The sequence below is a fragment of the Truncatella angustata genome (genome assembly GCF_020726525.1).
Source record: "Truncatella angustata strain MPI-SDFR-AT-0073 chromosome Unknown BKA67scaffold_2, whole genome shotgun sequence".
NCBI classification, from domain to species: Eukaryota; Fungi; Ascomycota; class Sordariomycetes; order Amphisphaeriales; family Sporocadaceae; genus Truncatella; species Truncatella angustata.
In genome coordinates this window covers 4,016,876-4,029,033 of record NW_025763382.1, presented here as the reverse complement: position 1 = coordinate 4,029,033, position 12,158 = coordinate 4,016,876, and the positions used below count along the sequence as shown (strand labels likewise).

General features: G+C 47.3%; 5 protein-coding genes across 5 annotated transcripts; 1 reads left to right on the top strand and 4 right to left on the bottom strand.

The window, feature by feature from the left end:
* Positions 1-22: 22 nt before the first annotated feature.
* BKA67DRAFT_188450 (uncharacterized protein) lies at positions 23-1,025 on the bottom strand. Its single transcript, XM_046095331.1, has 3 exons — positions 833-1,025; positions 410-768; positions 23-355 (listed from the first exon to the last, which is right to left on the bottom strand). The coding sequence occupies exons 2-3, from the start codon at positions 711-713 to the stop codon at positions 216-218; spliced, it is 444 nt and encodes a 147-aa protein (XP_045961646.1). The 5' UTR covers positions 714-768; positions 833-1,025; the 3' UTR covers positions 23-215.
* A 1,043-nt stretch (positions 1,026-2,068) lies between these two features.
* On the bottom strand, positions 2,069-2,521 carry BKA67DRAFT_655683 (uncharacterized protein; the record flags this gene model as incomplete). Its single annotated transcript, XM_046106804.1, has 1 exon — positions 2,069-2,521. One exon carries the CDS (start codon positions 2,519-2,521, stop codon positions 2,069-2,071), a length of 453 nt encoding a protein of 150 aa, XP_045961645.1.
* A 733-nt stretch (positions 2,522-3,254) lies between these two features.
* Positions 3,255-4,820, bottom strand: BKA67DRAFT_532622 (cytochrome P450; the record flags this gene model as incomplete). The annotated part of the gene is made up of 1 exon (XM_046099560.1): positions 3,255-4,820. The coding sequence occupies one exon, from the start codon at positions 4,818-4,820 to the stop codon at positions 3,255-3,257; it is 1,566 nt and encodes a 521-aa protein (XP_045961644.1).
* Positions 4,821-6,683: 1,863 nt separating this feature from the next.
* BKA67DRAFT_188325 (uncharacterized protein) lies at positions 6,684-7,708 on the top strand. Its single transcript, XM_046095329.1, has 2 exons — positions 6,684-7,437; positions 7,500-7,708. Exons 1-2 carry the CDS (start codon positions 6,824-6,826, stop codon positions 7,579-7,581), a joined length of 696 nt encoding a protein of 231 aa, XP_045961643.1. The 5' UTR covers positions 6,684-6,823; the 3' UTR covers positions 7,582-7,708.
* Positions 7,709-7,758: 50 nt separating this feature from the next.
* BKA67DRAFT_590931 (S-adenosyl-L-methionine-dependent methyltransferase) lies at positions 7,759-9,449 on the bottom strand (the record flags this gene model as incomplete). The annotated part of the gene is made up of 3 exons (XM_046104646.1): positions 7,759-7,789; positions 7,839-8,678; positions 9,430-9,449. 3 exons carry the CDS (start codon positions 9,447-9,449, stop codon positions 7,759-7,761), a joined length of 891 nt encoding a protein of 296 aa, XP_045961642.1.
* Between the last annotated feature and the right edge of the window lie 2,709 nt (positions 9,450-12,158).

Below are 12,158 nucleotides of genomic sequence, written 5' to 3'. Positions count from 1 at the left end.
CTTCTGACAATCTTCTAACACTGCCTCTGATATCGGTTCAGATACGTTACTCGGTTGGTCGTTCTGGTCTAAATTATCAAAGGCATTTCTGACTAACAGAGTATTCGTCTGCGCACCCGCATTGATCTTGGTATACATTGCCCGATATACAGCGGTCTCGATATATATACTATGAGTGATGTACCCATGGCGGCGCATTAGGACAACACTGTGGTCTAGAGAAGGAGAAGTTGAGTCCGGATTTGAGAAAAAGTCTTTGCAAGAGCTGTGCCGAAGCGGGCAGTGCGGACGAGCATGTCCCGCTGGTCGCCAGGTTCGTACACTTTTGCTATGTCAAAAATAGGCACTTGAGAGCCTGAGAAATTCTCAGTTCTTATAACTTCATGACGTGTAGCGGGTGAACTGTTACCGAGAAAGCCGGCCATGTGGAAAATGGGTGTCATGGGCACATGCACGGCAGCCGCGTAAGGTAATACCGCCTCCGCATGGCTGTGCATCACACAGCTTACCTCGGGATACACTCTGAATATTTCACCGTGGATGAATCGCTCCGAGTACCCTTTTTTTGCGTTTGGGTCGACAGTGCTAGAATCTTTTACCCAATACTCGATCAGATCATCAGAGCTTTTCATGAGCGCGGGTGCCATATATCCAGACATGATGTAAATTTCTGGACTTTTTGGATTGCGGATTGGAAATATGACCATACACATCCACTATATCTTGACAATGTAGTGTGTGGTTCGCTGTTATAAGCTTGCGTCTGAGCTATTTCAATATGCTTAGCTAGTTGATATTTGGAACATTGAGGCTAATCGCGCCAACGGCTTACCTTACTGACATCTTGATCACTCCAATTGCTAAGATTTTGAGCGTTTGGGTCTGAGTACCAGTCCATTCTGGCTATTGCTTTGAAGCTGATATTTTCGGGAGGTACCGATAACAGTCCTGGAAACACGAGGCTATATATGAAGCTTTTCATGGCATGTATAACTTTGACAAGGGACGCACTGTCTGAATTGTCATAAAGAAATCTGAAGTTTTCTCGCCCATCTAACTTCCTAAATCTATTAGCTTATGTCATAATATAAATGTTAAGGCTCGGGTCAACCCGTAGTAGCTCTTAAGTTGCCGCGACGTCGAAGACGGGCTTCGCCATTGAACCTCCGGTACCACATGCACAGTTGGAGCTACTTCTGCCCGCGGACTTATATGCCAGGTTACGAGATTGCCACCAGACCAATCGTTTAATTTGAAGACTTCGCAAAAGCAAAGCGGTCTGATTCGTGACGGTGTGACAAGAGAGATCATTAAGGCTGCTCCATATCCTGGTGTTCGAAGACTGCAAATACAGAACACGAAAAGAAACTGAGCAAAAGGTCTAGATACTCAGGATAAAAAGAATTAATAAAAATTAGAAATTAAAAAGATTAAAAAAAAATTAAAAACTAGAGACGTTGAACTTTTAGCAGACAACCAGTCGGACAGAAAACGCATACTTGCGAGATTCGAGGATGGTATTTGTATAACAGCTTCGATCATGATGGGGACTGGTGGTGGTGCAAGCAATGTGAGGCGTTGGTTACATGGTGATGACCTGGCCGCACAAGAAGTCCTCCCTTCACGTATTTTTGAACTTCCCATTAAAGCTCCTGGCGGATAAGGCGCTATGGCTGGACAATGAGATGAGCCCTAATGTCGATGTACCGCCTCACCCAAAAGTCTGTATATGGGCATCTTTCTCTTCGACAAACAAGATCTTAAACCCTCGGGAATCTGGGTATTCTAATCGATAATAATATGATGTAATTCAAGGAAACTCAATCTTGAGTGCTTCTTGAACATGTGATGTGGCTAATATTCCCATTTGCCCTTGCTATTCATTATGTATGCTCTAACTCCATTGTGTGTAGTTTCAAGTCCTCGCTTCCTATCAAATTTATCAACTAAATGTGGTTCCCGCCCGGAGCAAATATCTGGCAATGTTTTCGGGGTTTTGTTTTGCTGTTATGAATATCGCACGACTCGTTCGTGTCATACCGTCTTTAGCAACGTTTATATGCACCTTCTAGGCAAGCTCACTTCGCTTTACTCTATCCTCACCAAGCTCGGCCTGCGCATTGTCGTGTAGTGCTGCTACAGATATTTCACGACCAGCAGCCTCAGGATACGGCGCTGGTGTATTTGGGGCCTCAGACCTCGGTGATACGGTGCTTCCATACAGTTCCGTCTGCCCACCATGCGGCGACGCAGAGTTGTAGGGTGTTGCTTGTTGATTTATATTGTTGTACTGGCTAGCGGTACCCCCGTATTGGTAATTGTTGGCGTTGCTCATAGGTTGAAAAGCAGTATCTCTTGCCTCGCGCCTCTTCTTGCTTCTATTCCATAAACAAAAGCCTGCGATGATTGATCCGATGCCTGCAACGACAGCGAGGACAATGGCGGCTATGACTCCCGCGGATACTGCGCTCGCGGTCTGATTGAAGCTATTTTGGAACGAATCGGAACTAGAAGTTGCCATGTTGCATAAGTCGTACGACTTCGTAAAGTCGGGATGTATTTGGCGGTGCCGAGGATTCGCTGTATGACTATTAAGCAAAGATTTTGGAAAGACTTCTCCAGACTTTCTCCATTAAACAGAAAGAAAACCAGTAATAGCCACCCATACGTCACGCAGCAAGATTTAATTCCTTTAGTGTCCAATATCTTGCTGCGCCGCCGAAATGCTTAAATCGTCATGAGGTTGTTGTCACCATAACTGGTCCCCGCAGCATAGGATCGACCTTGGCATGGCTTATTGAGGCTCAGTTAACGCTCCGCCTCACACGACACACCAGCTTAGCAAGGCTCAGTGGAGCGATAGAGGAAACTGTAGGATGTGTCAATCTGCCAAGAATAGTCTCGATATATACGATAGATGCATGAGGTATGTTTCAACGTTGAAATGAGTGACTCGTTACTTTTGCAGCAATAAATCCTACACGGCCTTGAGACTTAACATAGCACCAGTGCCACTGGGTGATTCTTTTTTTCTTTTTCTTTTTATCTCTTTCCCCATTCTTTTCCATCATCCCTTTCAAACGGGGGCACTCAATAGACGACTAACTCATGCACGTAGCTTGACCATATTCTGATGCTGCCAAGACGCACAACGTCACACACACACTGTCCAGGAAAAATAAGAGTCATATGATGCACGCATGTGGTTAGCCGTGAAACGAACATGGCCACCTTTCTTCACTCCTGTCATCTCACTAAATCGATCTCCGCTTAAACTTCAATGTCGCCTTCATCGGTGGCATCCTGTTCATGCCGAACCATATATTGTCCGGCCGCTTCTCTTGAAATTCTAGATCATAGTTCATTAGGATGTATGCGAGCATAAGTTTCAACTCGCTCGACGCGAAAAACCTGCCAGGGCATGCATGTCGTCCGTGACCAAAAGCCGTATACTCAGTGCTAGTTGTTGCCCATGCTTGACGTGCCTTTTCGATGTATGTGCCTTCGGTAGCATTGTTTCGCTTCTCGGCAAACCGAAATGGTCTGAAATTGTACGGATCCGGGTATATGCTCTCGTCATGGAAAACGGGGTAAGACTGTGCGCAGACTCTTGCACCAAACGGTACTTCAACACCAGAAGGCGTTTTGACACCGTTCAGTGCAACAACAGTCCGACTGGTGGCAAGTGTTGCAAAAGAGTTGAGTCGTTGTGACTCCCGCATTGTGCTATCTAACTTGGATAGAGCTGCAAGCGTACGCTTATTCCATTGTCCGCCGTGATCTGCAAGGACTTCCCGGATCTCTTCACGCAGTTCATCGATATATTCCTGCTTCGATGAGGCCAGGTCAAGTAGGACATGCGTGATAGCGAACGAGGACGTATGTATGGAGGCGAAATTCAACAACATTATGCGGCACGCTAGACTGTACGACTTCCAGTGATACGGATCGCCAGTGGCTTTGGCCTGCTTGATGGACCATTGCAAGAAGTCGTTCGACTCGCTTTTCGATGCTTTCGCTTCGGGATCAACCTGCTGGGCATCAAATGCTTTTAGACGGCGATCAATCTCTGGTTTCATGATACGATAAAATCGGTTCGTGTGAATGCGGTGAGGCATAGTGATGAACAGCCCAACAATTGGCCGGAGAGGTTTCCAAATGAAGCGGAGCAGCGTCGCCGTGACGGGAATATCTTGTGCACAGGCAATGCCGGTCTTCAACAACTCCTCATTGCGACAAAGCGGCAAACCGACAAACACCCTGTTAGTGACTCGGCCAATAACCCGCTGCATGACATCCCAAACCACCACCTCTCGGTGGGTCAAGGTGTCCTTGCCCCAGATTTCATCAATGCTTTGGCGTAACTCATCATATAGCTCAGGGATAAGATTTCCAGTCTCTCTGGTCAGGGTCGTCGAAATAAGTTGCTGGTGCAGTGGGTTCTCACCGACGAGCTTGGGGTCCATGATTGTGTGTTGAAGCTGCAGATCCTCACTGGTCGAGGCGTGCATACTGAGAACTGAGTCTGGCTGATCCAGCAGCCACTGAAGTTCCTTGATTGGCAAGACGACATTGTCGTTGCCGCCAGCAATAGGGAGGAGGCATGGCTGATCACGATATTGCTTGTACGCCACGAGTGTTGCATCCCGCATATCTCTTGCGTTGCGCCATCTCGCTCGTGTGAGGGAAAACCACTCGCCAGGCCGTGCTCCTATTACAGGAAGCTGTGGCAGCTTCGAAGGCTTCAGAAGCAGATAAACGAGCCATCCTGTGGCCAGCAGCGCTGGCGCCAATACAGCTGGTCGTAAAAGAACATCCATGTTGACGATACGCAATTCGGGGAGAATGAATCCTCGAGGTTGAGAAGCGAACTTAGCGCAGCTCAGCGGCCATGACATATCCTCCTGTCCACGACGGCTCTTAGCTTTGATCAAGGGCTAACGCCAACGCGCGGGGCTTAGTAACGAAATGTCACCATCCTTACCAGCTCAATAACGCCGCCACTTTTTGACCAGTTACGCACCGCACCCTAGTTTCGCGTACAACCGGGGGCTTGTAGCACGTACTGTAATAACGTGGCAGCATGGGTAACCGCTTGAGTATAGGAAGTAGTGCTAGGCATGATACAAGCAGATCAATACTCCGGATAGCCACATTCCGAATGCTAAATGCGTCCAGAATCAACATTATTGACCGATCTGTCCACCAAGCATGCGTGCAACCCAGCAAATGACGAGCAACGTAAAGTCATTGGGTACTACTTTTCTGTAGTAGCGATGCACCCCGCCGATCCAGGTTTCCATAATCGGCAAATGATGGTACCCACTATCACATCAACAGCCTCATCCACAAGGCAGTAAACTTGAAGTTCACTCTGTTGAATCCTATACCCAGGCTTGACTTTCGACACTTTCTTCAACATATCCCTCTCAGTTGAGGAGCTTCGACATGTTGGTATACGAATTGTTTATTTGTGCGGTGTCAATGACTGATGTCTGTGACTCTACTACAACACACATGCGTACGCGGTGCTTGAAGGAAAACATAGTAACGATCGGTTTGAACGCAGAGTTTATTGCTAATAATGTGCCTGCAATCCCGCGTATGAAAATGATGACGCTGCCAGCGATTTTTGACGGAAGCAAGGTTTCAATTGTCCCATCAAAACATCATTCTCCAAAAATTCATCAAGTTACAAAGCTTTCGACTGCTTTGACATATCGACTGACCTTATCCTAGTACCAGACTAGGTTAGTTTAGACTAGTAGCCAACTGCCATACAGAAAGCCAGCTGCGTTTGCACCTTGGACATAAGTTAGTAACCGAACAACGTATGCTCAAATGATACTAGTGTGTCAACAGAACTGAAAACGTCCAGATAGGAAACGCCAATGCATAGAAATATTTCTCGAGATTTATAGGCCATGGGACTTAGACGGTGACCTTCATTTAGTCTTTTTGAGAAGCTTCAAATACTGCTGGCAGGAAAGCGTCCTGACAAAACGAGGTTTGTCATCCCTCAAGTAGTGGATTCGGCATGGTATCATCTTCCCCAGTTTCGGTGGAGGCCTGTCCCGGAATAAGCTATTTAGGCATCCCGGGGGTTCCAGTCTCCCCAGGCCAATCTCTAGGCGTCATGGCGTCCATGCCGTCCAACGCAGCATCATTGAAGAACTGGCCTGCAAAAAATCAATTTACGTTGCGGGAATAAAAGCCAGTTATTCCCTCAAGTCCCGCAGGCTGCAGTTCACGGGTCATGCCGACCCCTATAGATGCAAATGGCTCACTGGAATTGCGCGTGTCTAGGGGAATTGAGGCCGCCAATGCAGCTGCTCAAAACCTTGATTGCTTGTTTTGGCGATCATTTACGTGAAATTTACCTAAAATCAGGGGTACAGCTTAGCGGACAACTGCCAAATCCAAACCTTCGGCTCATACCTCAGAAGCAGAATCCCGAGGAGATGCCAGGCGAATACATGCATGAGCCTCATGTTCGCAATTGCGCACCATGTATCCCACTGCTTGCTGTCTGGCAGTCCTAATATGATCCCATCAAGCGTAATAAGCGGTGTTACAATTAAACCCAACTATTTCAAAGTGCCTCTGAGCTTCCTAGACCTGGGCTGCTGGCAATCGTACCAAATATATGCTGTATGTAGTACAGTTCCCGATATTGAAACTTTGCCTTTCGATGATGTTTCCCACAACATGGCCCGCCATGGCTCTCTCATAAGTAGTTCATAAGGGAGACCCTTACGCAGTGGACATTCATCCGACTATTATCTATTGACTCAGCCAGCAGCGACCCTGGGATCTACATGTAATGGCAGGGGCAACGCCGGATTCTTCGAAAATCAATGGAAATGCGCCAACCATTTCGACAGTACTGTGTATCACTCTAGCAGTCGTGATACTTATTGGTGTCTGTGTCGCAAGGAAAACAAATACCTTGGCAGCACTACAGGAAGTGGCTGCTCGGACAAGATCAACATGGAGAGGACGCGGGTTAGAGGAGGAAACAATCGACTCTATTCCGATCATCAAGTACAAGTCTACGCGTCCCCCTAACACCGAGGATCGTGAGCTCAACACCGACATCTCGAGTGCCAAACCACCTGTACCAGGCGGAAGACTAGAAACAATATTAGAAGACGACACTGCGGCTCTCCCGGCCACTTCTACAGGAAGGCAAAAACAAAATGTCCGAACCCGCATCAAGGATATCATCGAACGATGCAGTTTGGCAATACCGAAGCGGCCAACACCGCTCTTGCAGAAACCGGGTTCAGAACTTGTTCGCCAGGATGCATCTTGTCCCATCTGTACGGAAGACTTTTCGGATGGTGTCGATTTACGCAAGCTACCTTGCAGTCATCTCTACCATCCTCGATGTATCGATCAATGGCTTAGGGATTTTGGTGTAACTTGTCCATTATGGCAGGTGCCTCTCTACAAATGTCTATTACCATGAGCTAACATCTTCTCTTTTGCAACATCAGTCGTGTAGATCTCAGTGTGTCAGCTACTGTGGCAGCACTGCCCCGGCCAGCTGGAACGTCAACAAGAGTAATTCGCCGGTAGCTTGTCGAGAGCTATCAGAAGCGAATGCGTGGGAGGTTTCGGGTTTGAAGGGTGGGTTGTGGGCAGAACGTTCTAAAAAAGAAAACAGAGAAAAAAGAAAAAAGAAAAAAAAGGGAAAATAAAAGGGAAACAAAAGGGTACTTTCAAGAATCATTGTAGCTGGTTGGTTGAGGTCTCTCAAAATGGTTTCCTCCCACAGACAACCCGGCTACGTCTCAATTAGCCTCTTATCGTTATTCTAGCGAGCGTACACTTACAAAGTCCACCAAAATCGATGTCGTCTGTCACTTAAATCTTTTTTCACCTGGGCTGACAATTGCAATATTTCCGGTACTGACATTCCGAGTCCATTGCCAAGGATCCTTAAGGATAGACCTTCAACGACCTGAACTGAATTCGCCAACGTCCACTGGCCGACGTCTCGCAAGTCTGCATCTTCATGCCAAGGGTTGGACGGAGCACGAATGATAGTCTCTTTGATATCAACAAAACCAACCTCTTGAAGCCATTCTTTATATGATGATGGAACCTCCAGATCCCGACCTAGTCGTTTAGCGCCATCTTTAAGCATGGAAATCCAACGGTGAATGGAGGTACCCAGGGTGCTGGTGTCTTGGCAGTAGATATCAGCGCTCCAGTCTTGATACTCGATCCATCCTCCAGGCTGTAGATGGTTGAAGGCTCTCCGCATGACGATTTTCGGATTCTGAAAGCTGGTGACCATCATTCTGAGGTGTATGTAGTCGAACGGGGAAGGAAAGTACGCCCATTCGTCTTCTGCGTCTTCCTGTATCCACTCCACGTTTGGTAGATGCCTATTCTGAGGCTGAATGAGACTAAGGTCTGTCCCGATGACCTGGGCACCGGGGTGCTTCTCTGCGAACTCAATAGCCCATATTCCCGTCCCAGTCCCAATGTCTAATACATGTCTAGGTTCTTCCAAGGGCGCCCAGGCAAGTGAGCCGCTCATATAACAACTCCAGGCGACGTGTTGCAGATCTAATCGATCTTGTTCTGTTGCGTCATTAGGAAGCCAGTATTTACCATCTTTGTAGCCATGATATGTCCGTTCATTCTCCAATACAGCAGACGGATCGCTTCAGTGTTCGGAGTCAGTGATCATAACTCTCAAATGGGTTGTGCGGTTTTCAGGAGCTTTGTGAAACATTCACAAAGGGCCCGATTGCTCCTCATAGGCAATATGCGCTTCATAAACATGCTCAAAACGACCAGAAGATGATAAAAACTGCTTACGGAATAGTGCTTCCTGAGCTCTTATAAAAGTAGCTATCCCGAGCGATAAGAGGAATCGCTACGCTCGGCGAATGGAACTGGTTGGACTGCGCGTGAGCGGTGCCAGCCATGATAACAGGCCCGCCATTGTAAGCACTCATGTGGCCATTCTGATGAGACTTTCCGAGCCTTTTAGTGTGTGGTGGTCTGAGGAGGAGGAGGTGGGGAGGTTTGCCTACGGTTGCATATGCCGCAACGGGATCCTGCCGCTGCGTCTGTTGGATGTGATTCGTAAGCTGACGAGGTCGCGGAGGGGGGTTCATTGGATTCATGATGACTTCACTGTCTGCAGCTAACATGAATATTCTGAATAGTCGCTTAGTCGCGTATGTCCTTCTAATATCGAAATCGCACGTCTGGCGATGAATTAAGCCCTGTCGTTGTCACCATCCAGCCCCGTATTATGAAACGGACGAAACTAGAAGGATCTCGCCCTTTGACCCGAGAACTTGGTACGTTACAAAATGGTACACTTTGTCGAAATTATCATATGCACGAGTGACTTGCGATTGGTCCCAGCAAGGAAGTTACAGGGATGATCACCATTTGCCTTACTTGGAGAAGCTCAGTGCCATGGTGCGCCTGCCCCCAATTGTTACAACTATGGCAAATATTTGGTGGTTCCACAACACACCTTTCTGTACGCACATCGACCAGTCACTGCGCACTCCCGGTTGTTGGGACTTTCGCTTACAGTACTGCGTTATGGTGGGACATCCAAGTGATCCATTCTGGTAATGGAGTGTGATTGGGCAACACAAGGCAACCATGCTTTTCTGCACTAGGAACCAGGGCTATTGTAAGCTTTATCTGCTAAGGGCTCTGAGCGACAACAACACTCAACCTGGTATAGTGTTCAGTTTAACAAGGGATTTGTCCCAAAAATATACATATATATATATATATATATATATATATGGGTCATCTGCGGGTCAAACCGCCTGACTATAGCCCCGGAACCCTAGTCAACAGGTACACATGGATCCCGTAGGATTCTACAACAAGCCTTGGAGCCACCAGGAGCTCCGGACTGCAAGGACCTGCACGAGCAGGGGTTGTGTGATGATTATTGTGCTTGTTTCGCTTTATCGAGGATGAACCTTCCCCTATCACAATTGCTAAGTTCCTAAAGTTATAGAAATATTCTCTTCAATGTTGAGCCAAATAAAGATTTATCTTAATATTCGATTACAGTGAACACACTTTTGGCTCTTGATCCATTGAACCATTCTCATATCAGAAACCCGAGCTTCTACAGAGCTTGTTATTTAACGAATGCATTGTCGAACAATAACCGAGGACATGGCGCAGTTTGTCGATGAAGAAGGTTAATCATGAAAAATGTTCTGCGCTATATGCTTATTAAACGCGAAAACAAGAGAGAACTGATCTAGCTGGCAATATTAATAGCGTTGACTCGAGACCAGATACACAACGCACTGATGATTGAGCTATGAAATAGAGATAGACTTGAAAGCAGTACCACGTTCTGGTGTCACATTATGTAGACTACTATGCCGAGTGGGTTGCTCCGGGCTCGTATTGCTTCGTTGCCGTTCCCGAAGTCTATGCATTCTGCGAACAGCTGCCTATTTGGCGTTTCTGGGTGCAAGCAATGTTGAGGGATATCCCGACAACAGTTTGCGGCTCTCCTGCCTTTGAGAAAGCGAAGCTATTCAAGCGACATCAGGCCCAGACAATGACCCAACTGGTATGAGAAGTCGCCTAAATACGGATAGCCGTCTGCGTGATCGACTTGCACATTCATTCTTTACACTCAGAACTCGATACAGACTAGGAAACCTGTCGCAAGAACATGGTCATGGATCACATATCGACGGGCATCTGAGTGCGAGCCGGATTGACATCCGATTCTCCATCGTGGCGGCGAAGACAGTTCAGCAGTGAACGTGCATAGGCAGGAAGTCTGTCTCACCAGACATCTGCGATCGCTGAGAGCCAAATATTCCAACTGGCATTTCTTAAAGTGCGTCGAGGCTTGTATCTTGGTGTCTCGGTGACTTGGCTTCCTTGTTACTAAACGGCCAACTATCCAGAGCAAATAGACAGTACGCCATCAAGAAATTCGGTTAGTCTCCTCGGTCGAGATCTGTAACTTTTCAAGTTCCTCGCTTTAGTTTTCACGATCTTTCAGTCGAAATTCGCGGCTTACTACTTTGAGCCGGGATAGCACAAGTGACAAAAACGGCCACCTTCAAGATACTACACAAGTTCGTTTGGTGATGTCTTCGGTGTTGTGGCTTTCATGAATTAAAGGCACGATCTCCATGGGTGGCCGTCAAGTGTCGGCTGACCTGTTGGCCAGCCAAGCTTTGCGCGCTGATTGCTTCTGCAAATGAAACTGCATACCTATGATCATAGTCGCACACAACATATGTTGTTGATCAAGACGTATTTGATTTGTCTTTGTCGCAGGCTCAGAAGTGGACCAATAATCTTTGGTTTGGACGCTAATCGACTCTATTCCACATGGGCCAATTGCACTGGCGGCTTAGCTGAAATCAAAGAATGACGCAACCTGGCATGGTTACGGATCCGTACAAGCCGTACATGGGGGACAATAGCGAAGCTAAGTTCGCTAGGTTAGAGCTCACACTTGGAGCTGGAGCTTACATGGACTTATTTACTAACTGGTTAGAGCTCAACTCAAGCCATTGGACGTCATTGTCAATTGGTTTGGTGCAGCCACACAGAGGGCAGCGCAACAGAAAATCTGATGAAATGCAATTCTGTTTGCCTTGAACCGCGCACATGGGTGACGGGAGGGGTCAGTCTCTGGACAACTCTTCTGGAAGCCCCGTAGTCACAGCTCCAATTCGCTTCGTGCTAGGTATGTTAGGCACGGGGATTTACCATCGAAAGAGGCTACCTATCTAACACAATCTACAAGTACAAACTGTAGCTCTAACGGGGCCCCCGATCGTGGCTCAACTTGATGTGCGGGCGATGTTGTTGTAGACTAGACTACGGTTAAGTAATACCGGTAGTTAGACTTGACTGGACTAGACTAGGTACCCGTCTCCAAGATCAAGGTCAGAAGTCCATCCCACTTCGGAATTCTTGTCAACGGCCTTGATTCCGACACTTTCTTACACTGCGCAGGCACTGTTGATCCGACCTTGTTTGTCTCCTTGGTTTCGGTTTCTTCCTCTCCTCCTTCTTCTCTATGAAACGATATGCGCGTCTAGGGTAGTCAGTCAGTCAGTGCCGCCCGCAATTTGTTAGTCACGCACTGTGACCTTTCAACCAATCCCCAAGTTGCC

Bases quoted from the DNA above. Each gene is read 5' to 3' on its own strand.
- BKA67DRAFT_188450 (XM_046095331.1), bottom strand. From the start codon at position 713: ATGTGTATGGTCATATTTCCAATCCGCAATCCAAAAAGTCCAGAAATT. The intron at 356-409 runs GTAACAGTTCAC...AGAATTTCTCAG, and splicing joins CCACATGGCCGGCTTTCTCG to GCTCTCAAGTGCCTATTTTT.
- BKA67DRAFT_188325 (XM_046095329.1), top strand. From the start codon at position 6,824: ATGGCAGGGGCAACGCCGGATTCTTCGAAAATCAATGGAAATGCGCCA. The intron at 7,438-7,499 runs GCAGGTGCCTCT...TTGCAACATCAG, and splicing joins GGTGTAACTTGTCCATTATG to TCGTGTAGATCTCAGTGTGT.